Source organism: Zonotrichia leucophrys, chromosome 4A (genome assembly GCF_028769735.1).
Source record: "Zonotrichia leucophrys gambelii isolate GWCS_2022_RI chromosome 4A, RI_Zleu_2.0, whole genome shotgun sequence".
NCBI classification, from domain to species: domain Eukaryota; kingdom Metazoa; phylum Chordata; class Aves; order Passeriformes; family Passerellidae; genus Zonotrichia; species Zonotrichia leucophrys.
In genome coordinates, this window is record NC_088174.1 from 13,660,807 (window position 1) to 13,677,659 (window position 16,853).

The following is a 16,853-nucleotide window of genomic DNA, read 5'->3' on the forward strand; positions in this document are numbered from 1 at the left end:
CCCTGATCTCACAGAGAACTCAGGCTTTGGGTAGATTTAATTGATTATCAGTTTCAATTAGTTATTTTAAGGGATGATTCCTCTCCTTTTTTAAAGACCTAGAGCAGCTGGTGCTGTTGCTTCTGGATCTAACTCTGAGAAAAATTCCATACACACCTCCTGTAACTGAGATTCCTTCTTTTTGGAAGACAAATGCAAGTGGCGATCCAGCATAGAGTAAAACTTCTCTCCATCCTTCTCAAACTTCTTCTTTCTTTCCTGTAGATGCAAAGAAGTTGAAGCAGAACCAGTTACTGGCAATTTCTAGATAAGAACATGCATCAACACCGAGATTCTTTGTGCAATTCTGTATTCCCATGGACAAATTTTGGTCAACCCAGGCAGAGAACAGAAGGCCACTTCTCATTTGCTGTGATTTCACAGCCCCTTGCCTACCTTGGATGCAATTACACCTCAAGACCCAGTCTAGCAATACAAGAAGTATTTTTCCATGCCAACATCATGGCAAAAGCCCCACTGAGGAGGTGCTGTTCCCTCTCTCAATCTCTTCAATATCCAGTAAACTGAAGATGTGCTCATGCATCAAAAACCTGTTCACCACCTCCTGACATGCTGTTCACACAGCCCAGAAACAACTGGGCAAACACTGCAATGTCAGGGACACAGCAAGGTCAAGAAAAGGTTCATTAGATTTTGGCAACTTTCTGCTCTAAAGAGTTTATAATTTGTTTCTGAGAGTACCAGAAGGAAAGCTGAAGCCTGGCAGGTCATCAGGCAGGCAGGAAATCCTCATCTGCCTCAGCAGTGCTGCAAAGAGCACAAATGAACAAGAGCAGCAAACAGAGACATTCAAGAAGGAACCCCTGAGAGCAGGCAGGGAGCAGCAGGACTGAGCACCAGGCTCTTGGCTCCTGTCTGCACTGACTCTGACATTGGCAATCACAAAACAACCAGAGTAGGGGCCAGGTTGACAAATACCCACTTCAGATGGTATCTGACACATCAGGAATTCCTGGGAGGCAACTAAATTACTGAAATCAGGAAATTCCAGCCTGGCAGCAGCCTCAGTGCCAGGTCCAAGCAGCTGAGAGCTGGTGTACACACAGTGCAGGTGTGTATGGGATGCCCAGATCTTCTGTCTGGCTTTTGAAAACTCAAGCAAGTGGAATGCAGTTCCAGCTTTCTGGGGAATTACTAGCATCTTTCAACATCTATCTCCTGAAAGCCCTGAAATCCTGTTCTCTTGCCCCCACTCAGAAATGCATGGATAAGCAAGCATACACCAGTGCCACAGCCAGAGCAGATGGGCTCTGCTGGGTATTAGGAACTTTCCTCACAAATTCAGGAGCGACCACAGCTTCCCCTGCCTGAAGTTTTGCTTCCCTGTTCCAGTTGCAGAGCCTATTCCATCTGTCTGTCTGGATGCTCTGCAGCAGGATGCCTGGGGGCTCCCAAAGCCCCAGGGCTCAGCACAGGTGGCTCCCAATAATAGGAACAAGCATTCCTAGCAGCTGCCTTCCAGGGAAGAGGATTCTCTCCCCACCAGAGTCCTGCCATGGCTGCAGTGAAAGCACAGTTACCATGAGGAAGTGGCACCAGCCCCTGTGTAAGTGTCTGGAGCAGGGCAGACTTAGCCCAGCAAACCTTTTCACCTCAGCAATTGCATATCCTGCTGTGCAGAGCCTGGAATTACAAGGCTCCTGAAGGGAAGTGCATCCTCTGCAATCACCCCCTGCAATATCAGGTGCTGTGACTCTGTGCTAGCAGCCTTACACACCAGAACAGAAAGATCTACACCAAATCCAGAGCAAGAGAGAGTCCTCCAAGGGTGAATCCTAATTTAAGCAGTGCAGCAATTGTGGGCTGAGGCCAGGAAGGAGGATGAAAACAAACCACCACCCTCGTGACTGAGGCTCTGATCAGCAAACCCAAACCCAGAGCAGCAAAAGCATTTGTGGAGCAGCAGTTCCTGTGTCTGTAAGGTCAAACTCCTGGGCTGTCTGTGCCATTAATGCCCAGTCTAATACAGCCAGGAACTTTTCTTGTTTCCATTTCCTCAGAAAGCCTCCAAGCCTCTCAGACAGAGAGTCCGAGCCACAAACCTTTGTTATCATTCCTTCTTTCTCTATTCTTAGCTAGCCTTCTGATGAAATCTTTTCTTCTATTCTTTTAGGATAGTTTTAATATCATATTTATCATAAAATAATAAATCAAGCTTTCTGAAACATGGAGTCAGATCCTCGTATCTTCCCTCACCCTCGGACCCCTGTGAACAGGGTCACAGCCAGGAGCTGTGGGAAGCACAGGGCAAGGGAACCACCAGAGCCTGGTGCTACCATGGCCAGGCATGGCAGAGCCCATGGGCAGGGGGATGTGCCTCTGGATGCAGCAGCCTGGGAGCACATGGCCCCTGGCCTGTCCCAGGGGAGGTGACATTGCTGTGGGAGGCTGTGGTGGCCGTGCACATGGCCACAAGAGCCCATGGAGGAGGCCATGAGCTGTGTGTGGCTGTGGTGCCCACACAGATGGCCACAGGAGGCCACAGCCTGCAGCCACAGGGAGACCACAAACCACCAGGCAGCAGCTCTGTCACCAGCTTGTGGGCAGCTCCCTGGTGGGTTCTGAGGAAGAGAAGATATGGCAGGTTCTGAGGAAGAGGGGTCATCTCTGCTCAAGGAAATACTGGTGAAGAGAAAGGAAGAGCCTGGGAGAGCAGGGGAGCTCCTTCTGCAGCAGGAGCTGGGGAGCCAGACAGGAACAACTCTGGGAGTGCCTCCTCCTCCGGCAGCAACCAGGCAGGCAGGGGCACACTGGGGACAGGGAGCACTGAGCTCTTTCTGGGGATTGAAGGGACTGGGGACAGGGAGCACTGAGCTCTTTCTGGGGATTGAAGGGACTGGGAATGATGTCCAGGATGGACCCATGTGTGACAGGACCACAGTGCAGTGTGGCATTTTGGGCCACTGAGAGGGAGCTGGCCAATCATTCCCACTCTGGTAATTAGCATGTAACTGAACAGCAGAAGGATGACCTACAAATCCTTCTGAGCTGGCTGCTGACCAGAGCAAGCCAAGACAGAAAAAAAAAACAACACAAAAAATCACCCAGACTGAAGCACAATCTGGAAACACGAGCACAAATTAATTCCTCATGAATATTCATCAAAGGGCAGCACCACGTTTGCACTGAGGTTTGCCAAAAGGCACCACCCACCTTCCCTTTGTTTCTCACTGGGAGACACTGAGCAGATCCCACTGAGGGCAGGCAGGAGGGGGCTCTGAACCACCCTGTGCTGGGAGCTCTGGCAGGCACTGCTGTGCCCAGGGATGGCACAGCCCATGCTGGGAGCTCTGGCAGGCATTGCTGTGCTCAGGGATGGCACAGCCCCTGGGACAGCACTGCCTGCCTGCTGAGGCAGGTGATGCAGCAGCAGCTCTGGCTGCTCTGTGTGTGCCAGGTCCTGCTTGCACCTGGACTGCCACCAGCACTGGGGTGACACTGAAGCCCCTCAGCAGCTTCAGGTCCTGCTCATCAGGGGGAAAAGGGCAAACAGACTTGCCAAAACTCCCCCTTAACCATTAGTTGCTAATTAGGGTCCTCTGAAATTACCCTTTTCAGGGAGGTGGAGTGAGTGGCAGGTGAGAAGCCCAGCTCATGGGCCGCTTCTCCTCTCCATAAGGAATCAAACACACTTTTCCTGCTGGGAGCCCCCACCTCCATGCACACCTGAGGGGTCTGGGTGCAAAAGTGGTGGATGCAGGATCATCACAGTTCATTTTTAAGAGGCATCTGCAGTTAATTTAAAAACAGACTTCTAAAAAGTCAAGGCATGTAGAAAGAGCAGTTTTGTTAAAGCACACTCAGTTCATCCTGGCATTTTACCCTCACCCACTGCTTTCTCTCAAATGCTCCTTAGGCCCTGCTCCCCCAGAGATGAAAGCAAGCAGAAGTTATTAACCTCCCTTTCTTTTAAAATTATAATTAATGAAATTAATAACAGAATTACCTAAGACCTTGTAGGAATATGTTATCTCCTATGGAAGAAATTTTGATAAACACTGCAGCTATTCAGCATTCCTCTTGCTCTTACAGTACATCCCAACAAAATTCTCCCTCTGATTTTTTTAGTTGGCTTTGTGTTTTTTTTAAAAAAGCTGTTTCCTTCCAAGTGAAACTGGAATTAAACTTTTCTATTCAAATCCTCCTCGGCCAGCTCTTCCCCAAGGGTCCCAGCCCCACATTGTGGAGCTGAGCCCCAGGGCTTGGAGAGAGAGGGATGGGACCTCCATGTGCACCAGCTCCTTCCCAAACTCACCCTGGGCCATGAGTGCCAGAGCTGGGCAATAAGTCAGCTCAGGGGATCCCTTTTATCTGTGCAGTGTCACCCACAGTGACAGCAGGTCCCAGGAGAAGCAGTGACCGTGGGGCTGTGCGGGAGGGAGTGGCTGGAGGGGCTGCCCCGTGTGGAGCACAGAGGAGACTCCCCTGCTCCCGGCTGAATGCAGACTCAGATGTGCTGCTCAGACTGGCTGTGCTCCAGCCAGAGCCATCACAAAGCCTCGATTCAAGGGCTCTTCCTATTTGGCTGCAGCAGCTCGCACAGGGAACAGAAAACATCTCACAGAAGGCGACGCTGCCAAAATACGGAAACTGAGCAGAGGGCACAAATTCCCTGTGTCATGTCTCCAGGCTGCTCCACAGCCTGCCCTGGGCTTCTGCCCCTGGTGCAGATCAGAAAGGGTCCATGGGGTGATGGAAGGCTCAGCAGCGATGGGAGGAACCCACACTGACAGAGCACAAATGAGGAGCCTCGTTTGTACTCCCCCCCCTCCTGCTGCTGGCTGGGGATGGCCCAGAGATGCCCTGCAGGCTGGCAGGTGAAGGAAGGCTCTGTGCCCAGGGTGACACCTGAGGGTGCAGCCCACCAGCAGTGTGGCTGCTGTCAGGGAAGCATCAGAGCTGAGGACACAGGGCTGGAGTGGCTGGGGCTCACTCCCAAACTCGCACCCTGTCAAGGCTTTGGGGTGGCACTGGGGACAGGGGTACCTCCCTGTGCATCCCTGTCAGCATGGGCACAGCTGGATCCTGGCACGGTGCAAGGTGCTGTCCTGTGAGCTCCTGCATGGAGCCACAGCACAGCCCTCTTCCCACCACAATGCCCTGGCACCCCTGCAGCTCATGCTCCTCACAGGAAACAAAACCCCAAACCAAACCACAATGGCTGAGCCACCTGCAACACCCTCCTGCCCTCTGCCACCTCCCCAGCTGCTCTGAGCAGTGTCCTGCCACTGTCACCACCCTGTGCTTCCACACAGAGTGCATGCCATGCACAGGAACTGAGGAAGGGCTGCAGGCTGCCAAGTGAATCCGTGCCAGTGCTGGGGCAGTGGCACCAGCCCTGCTGAGACCCGTGCCTGCCATCAGGGAAGGGAGCAGGACATGGGCACAGGCCTGTGGGTGCAGCCAGCTCAGCTCTTGGGGCACAGCAGGCTCTGGGCTGGGGGCAGAGCAGCCCTTACACACCTCCGGGGCTCTCTGGGACAAAACCAGCCTGAAGGACATGAGGCAGGGGCCGTGGGCAGCACCTGTGCCATGCTTGTGGCTGCAGCTCTTCAGAGGGCTCCTCACACCAGCCCTCAGGGCATGGCAGAGGGCAGGAGGGCCATCAAGTATCTCTCCTCAAACCCTGTATTTATTAAAAGTCAAAGCCTCCAGATGGGCTGGGCTGAATCCAAGCCTCAAGTGTTCTCCAAAACATCTCCATTTCAGAGCTGGGCCAGAGCCAGCCCCATTTTAAGCTGCCGCTGAGTAACATGGAACCTGGATTTCTTGATAGCAGACAAGGGAAAAATGATCTTTTGTGCTCCACATGTGCAGAATTTGCTTTTTATAGCTTGTTTCTTTAAAAGTTTGGTCCATCTGAAAGACTCATTAGATGCTTTATGTAAATATTTCATAACAAAAGCCCTATGACTATAATCAGGTTCTGCCTGCTGGCCTCTCCTGCTTTCCCTCCTTCCCTTCCTCCCTCCCACTCCACCACACACTTCTGTGCAGAAAGTATTTTATTCTCAAAAGCACTGACTGAACAAAGGAGAGGGGGTGAAGCAGCAAGAAGGATCTCCTGGCTGAAACAAGCACTCCTTGCTCAGGACAGAGGCAGTGCTGGAATCAGGCCAGGAGAGAACCCAGAGAATTCAGGAAAAGATTTTGGAGACTCTTAAGATTGAAAAATCAGACTAAAAGTCACAGCACGAACCCTCAGCCAGCAGCTGAAAGCCAGCATTGAACAGGGAGTTTGTGAGTGCCTGAAGTCAGAATGCAGTGCAGCAACTGCTTGTTAGCAACAACAGGAGAAAAATCTGAATTCAAAGACAGTAACAGAAAACAAATCTGTTTACACTGAAAACAAACAAACAAACAAACAAACCTTACCTTGGTGAACCCTATCTGCTCCTTCCGAAAGTTTTCCAAAGGTTTGATCAGCAAATCACTCGCATTCTGCACCTACAGGGCAAAGAAAAAGCATTTTAATTGCAGGGAGCTGATCAATTTTCTCCTAAACAGAGGCTGAACAGGGCTAGAAGCCAAGAGCTCTGAGATTCTAATGTTTTTGACTGGAAACTTCTTCTCTGTCTGTAGGTGAATTCACTTAAACCATCTGTAGCTGCTCTTTCCCATGGGTGACACACAGCAAACCCCAGCCACATCCCAGGAGGCTTTGGGGACACCCTGTGGGTGACAGGGAGTGTCCCCCACCTCAAATAAAGGATGGAGTTCCCTTGTCTCGAGATTCAGAACAGCCAGGGGAAAGGGAAAGCCTGCCTGTGTCCCTTCCACTCCTGCCTCATGTCTCAGAGATCTTTCCTGGGTGGTGCTCTGCCCACCTTTACCATGAATCCACATGAAAGTGAGCTCACCCCAGTTTGTATGACTGGCTCCAGCTCCATTCTGGCACTGGGACCAGCTGCTGTCTGTTCCCATCCCCACTCCCCTGACAGGCTCTGTCCCAGGCTCCAGAGAAGGGAGAGGGGGACAGAAGGGGACAGCACCCCACAGCATAGCCCCTCAGGGGATTTAAATCTGATGAACACAGTGTGAAACCTCCTGAGGGAGCTGCTGGAAAACACAAGTGGTCCTACAAGTAGCGGGGAAAAAAACCCCAACTTTGAAAATTGGACAGTGCCCATAACCCCTGAAACACCTTCCACTGCTGCCCCCACTGCCAAAGGAGCCACTCTACCTGGGATGTAATTCATAATAAAGAAATATCTCAGTGCTTTCCTGGTTTCCTGCAGTTCCTTGCCTGCCCATGGCCCCTCTGGCCCAGCCTGGCAGGAGCTCCTGCTGCTGCACGAGGCAGGGGAAGGCAGAGCCAAGCAGCACATTCCTGGCACGCTGCACGCTCTCCACCGAGCCTAACCTTCATGTTTTTCCTGGAATTAGGGGTGGAATGGGAAGCCAGCACTGGCTCTGGAGGAGCCTGGAGAGGCTGAGGGCACATGGCAGCAGGAAGGTGATGGCAGTGCATTGTACTGGACCAGCACTGATGGGCTCAGGGACACCTGCCTTCCTGCACCCAGCAAAACTGAGCAAAAACACTTCTGATTCTTTAACCCTTGGTTTCCCCACAGTGAGCAGCCCCTCCAGCTGCAGGGCCTGGGGCTCTGTGCCTGCCTGAGCTGCCTGGGAGAGCCACAGCCCCCCACTCCTACTGCTGTGCCTGCCCATGCTCAGGGCTCATGGACAGATGAGTGCAGAGCACATTCCCAGTGCTCCCAGCTTCCCTCTGCTGAGAAGCCTGACACAGAGACACATGGTGCTGTGGCTGTGATTTGGCATTCAGGAATGACAGAGCCCAGCTCCCATCTCCTTACCATCATGGACCTCTCCAGCTCCACTTCTTGCAGCAGCTCTGCAAACTCCTTAAAGGACTCAGCTGTAAGAGAAGAAGAGGCTGGTCAGGGGAGCTGGGACATGGCACTGGATGTGGCACTGGAGTGTGTGACACACATCAGGACACTCCAATGTGGCTGCACCCCCAGCATGGCCATCTAAAGGCTGACAAAAAGCCAAGAAGAGGTGGCTCCTTTTGGCAGAAACTGAGTGAGGCAATGCCAGGTGCAAGCTGGCCTTGAGGGGTATTTATGTATGCAAGGGACAGGAGGGTCTCCCACCCAGGCAATGAAGGAGTAAAGGCCCTGGGAAGGTGAGAGGATGTTAATTAGCTTTTATTAGGAACTGTGTTATAGAGATGGCAATATAGGTGGCAGAGAAGGGGCAAATGCAGGGAAAGGCCAGAGAGGTAGAAAGAGAACTGGCATCCCCAGGGCCTGCAGCAGGACAGGCCCTGCCACTTTGGGCAGGACAGGGGTGCCTGGCCTGGCACCACCACAATGGACCTGGCACCTCTGTCCCAGGAAGAGCTGCAGAGGCTTGCCAGGACCAGGACAAGTCAAATGAAAATGGCCTGGAATGACAAAGATCACATGCAGCACCAGGAGGCACAAAGTCCATGCACAGGAGGAAAGGCAGTAGGTGTAGACATCGTCACAGACACTGACACCACTCCCCAAAATGTCAGCAGTGAAACAAAAAGATCTCATTGATAAGCAGTTGGGAGTCCAACTATAATAAAAAAAGCATGAAACCTTTCCTTTAACAAATTGAAATAACACTAATTCAGCCTGATGAGATAAAGGACTAGGTGGGAGCAGCTGACCCCACACCAAGGGGGAACATGCAGCCCCTCTCCCTGCCCATCAAAGGAGAACTTGGGAAGGGGCTGGATTTGTCCCAGGGGAGAAAACCCCTCAGCAGCAGAGCACTGACAGTGCCAAGCCAAACTCCCCTCTCCCTGGGCTGCAGGCAAGGCTGGGCAAACACCTGCCCATGCAGGTACTGTGGCTGTGTGCTGGCTGCCTGGGGGAACACCCTGATCACCCCAGTGTACCTGGGAGTTAGCTGGGAAAGTTTCCCACAGCTCCAGCCTGCTCAGCACAGTGTGGGACAGGTCTGGTGGGTCCCAGGCTCCCTCTTGCCCTGGTGGAAACATCCCAGAGTGGCTCTGTGAGACCCCAGAGCTCTGCAGTTCAGACCCTCCCTCCCTGCTGGGCTGGGCAGGGCAGCACGTGGGGGGCACAGCAGCTGTACAGCAGTGCAGGCACAGGATTCACTTGTCCCACAGGTCAGGGAGAAGTTGATCCTGTGCTCCCTGTGCAAGCTGAGAGTCCTCTCTCCTCATTCACAGCAGCACCTTGGGAGAGGTACCTGTCCTAAAATCCAGTGTAAGGATTCATTCTGCAGCTGCTGAGACACACAGAAGGGAACAAACAGCCTGGTGACACGGGCACTCAGCTGGCAGTGGCACAACAGACCTTCCTGATGAGTCAGGAGCTTCTGAGCTCTCCTCCAGTGATTGCTCCAGCACCCAGCAATGCAATGGCCCTACAGCTCATGGTGCTCACACCCAGGGCCACATGTGGCTGTCACTGTGGCTCCCCAGGATGGTGGAGTGCATGGACACCAGGGACCTGAGCCAGGAAAAGAATTATCACAGGGAGAAAGAATCCAGCCCCAAACTTACAGGGAATATGTCAGTGCATAAAACGTTCCCTAGCTGTTTTTCCCTTTGCTCTACAGGAAAAGCCCAGGAACATTTTTCCTGGCTCCAGTCACAGAACAGCCCACTGAGTGTGACCCTGCAGCACACAAAAGGCTCAGACCCTGCTGCCAGCCCAGCAGTGCCTGGGGTGGATCTGTGCTCCTGGCCTGGGTCAGACTTTGCCAGCCCATGCAGGGCAGTGTGGAGCAGGGGGGCCACCAGCAGCCACAGCCTGCCCAGCCACACGTGGGCAATGACACCTGGAAATGCCAGAGTGACTCTGCTGAGCAGCCAGAAGCATTCCAGGAAGATCCTTACAGGATTCCAGGTTCCTGTGCCTGGGAGGGAAGAACATTCTCCCCCATTTCACTGCCCCTCCATCTCTGCAGGAGCTGCTGATTTGTGTCATGTGAGGTGACAGTGGAGGAGCTGCAGCTATGGGGTAACACAGGTGCATCCATGACCTCTCACATGCCCAGGGGAAAGTGCTGCTCACGATAGACAACATCAGCCCAGTGTCCTGACTGCCACCTGCAGTGTCCCCGCTGCCACCCGCACGGGTGCCAGGCTGCGCTGTGCCCACACAAGGAGAGAGCAGTGTGACTTTAGCTCTATTTACAACCCAAACACGTTCTCTTGCAGAGCATAAGAAGTGCCTGGAAGTGTTGTGCTTCCCTCCCATGCCCTGCACATGAAATGAGCTCTGCACTCCCACGCAGACCCTGGCACCCTGGCAGATGGAAGCTGCTGTGTCAGGAATAAGGAAGCCTCAACCCCTGCAGGCACACCAGGGCCTGGGTGGGAGGAGAACACAGCCCAGGCTTCTTCACAGGGAAGCTGGGGACCTCTTCTTGAAAAAGCAAAACAAATCCTCCCCAGCAAAACTGAAGGGAAACACGCTCCTTTCACCACTGAGAGTTTTACATCTGCTCTCTTGCTCTCCCCCATCCCACACTCCCTTTATTCAACCTCTGTCATTCCCAGCAGCCTTGCCTGGTTGCTGGAGCTTTGTTCCTTCCAGCCAAGAGGAGGGACACTCCTTTCCTTGCATGGCTGTTTGCCTCAGACCACTCAGCTCCCAGGAGGGGCATTTACATGGCAGAGTTCCCCCCTCCCTGACCCGTGTGTGTTTGGAAGCTCAGACCTCTGCTGCCATCACATTTGGAGGCTGACTCATTTCCAGTGGGTTTCACCCAGAGACTTTCCATAAAGGAAACAAGCTTTGGAGGGGCAGGCTGCAGTCTGCTTCATGTGGCTTTAAATACAACAGCCCAAGGAGCAGGCTCTACTTCCTTCCCCTTCTGACAGCAGCTGACAGATCTGACACCAGCAATGTCACACTGCTGCCACTCTGCAACCACTGCCTGACAAAAGCTGGTTTTCTTTTTTACCCCTCTGTGCAGCCCTTGGGAGCAGCCTGGAAAAGACCCTCTGCCTTGTGCCCCACCCCATGAATGCCCTTTGAATTCTCCTTCCTGGACAATGCCCTGTGAGCCTGTGGGCAGCCCCAGCTCCTCAGCCCAGGCTGGTGGCCCAAGTGTTTTGTCTGATGGGGCAGGGTGAGAACCTTGGGGGCTGAGGATGCTCTGTTGTCCCTCCTGCACCCCCTGTCACCCCCACAGAGTGCACTCACCTCACTAAGCCAAGAGCAGATTCATGTGAAACGTGCAGGGTTTGGGGCATTAAGGGCCCGGGCTGTGGATGCTGAGTGACTCCCAGAGCTGAGCTGGGGGAGGGCAGGGATGTAATATAGCTCCAGGATCACTAATCCCCAAGCAGATGTGCAGGCAGCAGCCCTGCAAGGCTGCCCAGGGCACAGATGGCCATTGTTTTCCATTTGAGACACATCCAGCAGCCCTTTTTCCCAGCAGTTTGCAGCCTGGTGCCCTTGCAGGGCAGCGTGGGGCTGTTTGTTCCAGCACAGCAAAGGCAGCTCTGGGAGCAGCACCCAGATCTGGGCTCCCAGAGCTCTGGGAAGAGGGGCTGGCTGGGAGGTCAGCACCACACTGCCTCCTCCCCAGCACCTGGCAGCACAGAGCAGGCCTGGAGCCATGGAAAACCTCTGCAAATTATCCGCTGAATTGGGAATGTGAAACTCAACCCGTGACTGCTCAACTTCAGAAAATAGGCTGTGGAAGAGCTGCCTGGAACCCGGCTCCTGAGGCTGCTTAAAAACCATCAGGCAGGCTAATTCCTAGAGAGGGAGACTGTTCCAATTGCTGGAAATCAGCTTCAAAAAGCAGAGACTCACCAATATTGATCTCATCATCTGTTAGTGTGTCACCGATGAAGTCAAACTGGAAGGACTGCAGAGTCTGGGAGAACTTCTGCACTGCTGAGGAGTACCCTGGAAAAGGACAGAGCAATCAGATGTGGGTTTCTGCAATTGTTTTACAGAGGCTGCATGTCCTAGGAATTTATCCTGATGGAACAAGACCAGAGGAGGGTGGTTATGAAAATCCACAGGCATTGGGAATTTCAGCGCTGCAGAAAATGCTGCAGCATTAATAACCCTCAGAGGCTGCAGAGAGAATTGGATTTGGGTTTTTTCTCTCTCTGAAAAAGCTTCTGCAGCACTAATGGATGCATCACACAGTACAACAACTGATCAATGGCCTTGTGTCCAGCCACAGACAGGAAGGGACACTTCCCTGCAGGAAAACATTGAGGAGATACTTCAGGGCTCTGTGTGCACAAGCACAGTTCCTTGGAGCACAGGGGCTGTTGGACAGGCTGGCCACTGTTCACAGAAATTGTTTCATAATATGAGAGAAAAATCTGTAGAGTCAGAAAATAAATGTGAGGGAAAAGGCAGGACTAAAAATAACTGTTCCTGTGTGGGGTCATGGACACAGGCAGGCCCTGAGGGAAGGACAGTGCCACAGAGCACACAGCTGAGCCAGGGGCACCCACAGATGGCCCTGGGACCTGCTGCTCCTGCTGGTGAGGAACAGTCTGGGCTGGAAGTAGAGAAATGGCCTGATGTTTCCTGTGGCTCAGTCCAAATTATTTTTGGACCTTGCAGAGAAGTTTCTGGCCCAAAGGATGCTTTGTGTCTTTGCACCCTGTGTGGCTGCAGGACGTGTCTGGATGGCGTCTGCTGGCATTGGCAGAGGGGCCCTGGGACGTGACAGTGACACCAGCACAGAGCCTGACCCAGGGCCAGCAGGGACAGCACACTCACTGCACTAACCACATCATCCTGCACAAAGCTACAGCAATTCCTGAGATACAAACAGAAGGAGGCTGCACTTGCCTGACCTCAGAGAGGAGCATGCAGGCCACAAAAAGAAAAGCAAAGGAATAATGCAAGACTCTGATTTGCATTGCTACTTCTAATTTGGGACTCCAGCTATGGGCACAGTTCCAAGCTGGACTCCTTTGTGGCAGTGCACAGAGACAGGACTTTCAGAAATTCATGAAATTACAAGAGGGGAAGATGTGACAGCACAGACCATATGGGCAACCAGCTCCCACCACTGCTTTGCCAAGCCAGCACCATGACTGCTGTATAGAGGAACTTGGTATACATGGATGGGTTTTTTTGATTTGAAAATAAAACTTACTACTGTGGTGGCAATCATGGGATGCTCTGAAATGCTGCTGTGAAGGGGAGAGAAAAATTGGACAACATTGAAATAAATGAATGTTGGGGAAAAGAAATCAAATGGCCTGTGTGGGACCCTGGCAGGTCCCCAGACCGCCCTGCTTTTCCTGTCCCCAGGTCAAGAGCTCCTGACCCTCCCCAAGGTCCCTGGGCAGGCAGGGGTGGGGGCACTGCCGGGTCCCCAGTGCAGGCTCAGAGTGCAGTCCCTGCTTCTCCCTCAAAAGCCTCGTTCAGCAGCTCCCTGATGGGTCAAACCTTGGCTCCTGAATGGGCAGATTCAGGCCTGAATGTCACTATTTAGCCCCAGCTGCCAGGGGCTGGAGCACGTAAATGGGTGAACTCTCACAGAACGATGTCATTGACTTGATGGAAAACCTCAGCAAATAATTCCCCCTCAGTGCCCCAGTGCTCACTCAGGCCAGGCTGGAGGCACATTCAGCCCTTGCTCAGGGGAATCTTTGTTCATCCCCTGCAAATCCTCGTCACTGTCACCATCCCTGACGCTGCTGTGGCCCCATCCAGCCCCTCCCTGCTGCTGGTCACAGGTGATCTTCAATCCTTCCCTCCCAACACCCCTCCCAGCCCAGCGTGTGTCCTTGAGCCCCTCTGAAAGCAGCAGCACCCCCATCTGTCTGTCTGTCCGTCTGTCCCCTCCATGGGTGCTGGCTGGGGGCACGTGACAAGGCACACAGCTCCAGTGTACCTGTGAGCAAGGCAGCACACACAGGTCCCAGGGGTGACACCTGGCAGGGACAGAGGGTCTCCATGTGCTGTGTGTCCCTGTCAGCCCAGGAGAGAAGGAGGGAGAGAGGGAGGGGGGTGTGAGCCCGTACCCTGCGTGCTTGGCAGGCTCTGGAGCAGCTCCTAATGGAAACCAGGCTTCTCCAGAGCAACACAACTCCACTCCCACACGTAGAGAGCCTTGGCTGAACATTGGCTCCTGACAGAGCTCCTGTGTGCATGCACAAGGCAGCATCGCTGCTGCTGCAGCACTGCCACAGCCCTGGGGTGTGAGTGGGACACAGCACAGGGATCAGTGACTGCTGGCACTGTGGGACAGCTCTGGGGTGTGACAGGGACACAGCACAGGGCTCACTGACTGCTGGCACTGCCACAGCCCTGGGGTGTGAGTGGGACACAGCACAGGGCTCAGTGACTGCTGGCACTGTGGGACAGCTCTGGGGTGTGACAGGGACACAGCACAGGGCTCAGTGACTGCTGGCACTGCCACAGCCCTGGGGTGTGACAGCGACACAGCACAGGGCTGATTGACCACTGGCACCATGGGAACAGAAGATGTCCCCACTCGGGGTCTGTGTCCCTGCAGGGCCCAGCACCAGGCCCTCAGGCAGAGAATTGGTGTCAGTGCTCAAACACACTGGGTGGGATGTTGCCCCTTCCCTCGGTGGCACCCGAATGGCAGTGGTGACTGGTGACACCCCATCAGGCAGGACAGGGGGGCTGAGGAGAAAGGGATAAGCCATGGCCACAGGAAAGAGGCTTGACCAGAGGAAGGAGCCAGCAGGAAAAGATTTGCTGTGGAAAAGCGGGGCTCCATCCCACGCTAGGAGAGATAACTCTGTGTTCTCCCTTGTTTCAACTGTTGGAAATGTTTCCCCTTCCATAAAAACACTCATTTGCCAAAGGCTGCTGCTCTGCACCCCAGAGCCTGGCAGGAGGCAGAGGCAGCTGCAGGGCCTGTCCTGCTCCCCCAGACCCATAACCAAGGATCAAGGAACAGTGCCATGCTCCAAGCTGGAATATCCCTGCAAACAGCACTGCCCCACAGACCCTGCCTGCTCAGCCTGTTTCCATGGAAACACACCAAAATGAATTTCATCAGGAGTCCTCAAGGACTCCTCTCCCTTCCAGCCTCAGGAAGCAATGCCAAATATCACCATTTGTGGTTACAGTAATTTACTCTCCTAGTCAAAGTGAAGTTCCATCCCTGCACAGAGTGGCCCCAACAGGGCTGCAGGGAGCAGCAGTGCCAGCCATGCCAGCCTCAGGAGGCACACACAGAGCTCAGGGCTGTATTTATGTGTGGATAAACACACTTCCAGAGCCATCTGGAAGGATGTGTCTCACAGCTTGCTCAGTAAGAAACTACGATTCTCACTTCAAACTTTGACAGCAACCACAGGTAACCAAAAACCACAAACCAAAAAGTGCTGCTACCACTGCAAAACCCACAGGTCTCTGACAAATCACAAACACAAGCAGAGCTCCAAACCAGGCTGTACTGCTTCTTTTTCCTCCAATGCTTAGAATTTAAACCAGAAGGAAGCCATCACCACAGAAAAGAACCCTGGAGGAACAGGGTGAGCAGACACAGGCAGAGAATGGGGCACGGAGGTGCTGCTGAGGGTCTGCAGTGCTCGAGGTACCACAGGTGCACAGCCTTAATTAGCTCTACTAATTGCAACCCAGGTCACAGTCTGTGTGACTGCCATGGTCCTCTGTTCCCAAGAGAGGAAACCATGCCCCTGAGCACACAGAAATGGAAGTGGCTGTGACAACCAAGCAGTGACAGCTACGGGGACCAGCAGGATCCTGAGCCAGGACAGGAGGGCTTGGCCTGGGCTGCCTCATGGAACACCACAGGACACAATGGGAAGTTAGGTGTGACACAGGGACAAAAACCAGCCTGATTTCTAGAAATAAACACTTTGAAAACCAACAGAACATCTCCAGCTGTGCAGGAGAGTGGGTGTGGAGGGTACACATCACATTGGCCAGGCTGCCAGCACCCTCACCCCTGTTATCCACACCCCAACAGCCCTTGTTTAGATGACATTGTGCAGCAGCTGGTATACAGCACCACTCTGCTTCCTAGGAAACAGCCAGGTGGGAACTGCTGCTCCTCCAGAAGCTCAGGGGCAGAGCAAGCAGTGGGCTCAGCAGCCCTTTGGCTAATCCTCATCACATGCTGCTCCCAGGGAGCAAATTAAGGAAGAAAAAACAAAATAAAAACACCACCCCTCTACTCATCATCTTTGCAATCACTGGCCAGTGACACTTTCAGTGAAAGGCAGTCCTGAGTTTAATCTGATCCAGCTGAGCAGTGATGGGGCTGCAGCATCCCTGCCCCGCTCCTAGGAAGGGACAGGATGTCCCAGCCCACACTGGAAGGTGGGAAGTGACTTTCACTGCTCTCCCTGTCCGCACCTACACATGGAGAGCTCAGGGAAGAGCAGCCAGCAGGGATTTCCATGGGGGAAAAGGCAATTCCTGAGGTTCTGCACGTGCCCAACCCACAGATTGCAGTGCCAGAGCAACACAGTCACAGCTTCAGCTCTGAATAAAACTCATAAGGAATCAACAGGGAAAACACAACCTGGGTTTGATTGTGGCACTGCAAATAACCAGAGCAAAGCTAAGCAGGAGCTCCATCTCTGCACTTTGCTTTCTTCTTCTCCAGCTTGAAAACAGAACTATCAAAGCTGGCCACACACTTTCCCTTCAAATAAGCAAACAAAAGACAATAAAAGTTCACTCTGCCCTTAAACAAGGGCATTTTAAAACATGGAAATTTTTGGGTTGGGATCTCAACCCTGGAAATCCATCTTTGTCAGGGAAACATTGCAAGACCCTGACACACAGCAGCTGAGGACACACCTTCATCTCCTACCAATGGTCCCT

General features: G+C 53.2%; 1 protein-coding gene across 2 annotated transcripts in view; it reads right to left on the reverse strand.

Annotated features, from left to right (window-relative positions):
* Positions 1–16,853, reverse strand: part of OPHN1 (oligophrenin 1) — a 51,205-nt gene that overhangs the window by 23,820 nt on the left and 10,532 nt on the right. For both annotated transcript variants that reach the window (XM_064712641.1, XM_064712640.1), the window contains exons 2-5: positions 11,856–11,951; positions 7,878–7,939; positions 6,436–6,507; positions 157–258 (exon numbers count right to left, since the gene is read on the reverse strand). In XM_064712641.1, coding sequence (XP_064568711.1) covers positions 157–258; positions 6,436–6,507; positions 7,878–7,939; positions 11,856–11,951 — 332 coding nt within the window. The remainder of the gene's footprint in view (positions 1–156; positions 259–6,435; positions 6,508–7,877; positions 7,940–11,855; positions 11,952–16,853) is intronic.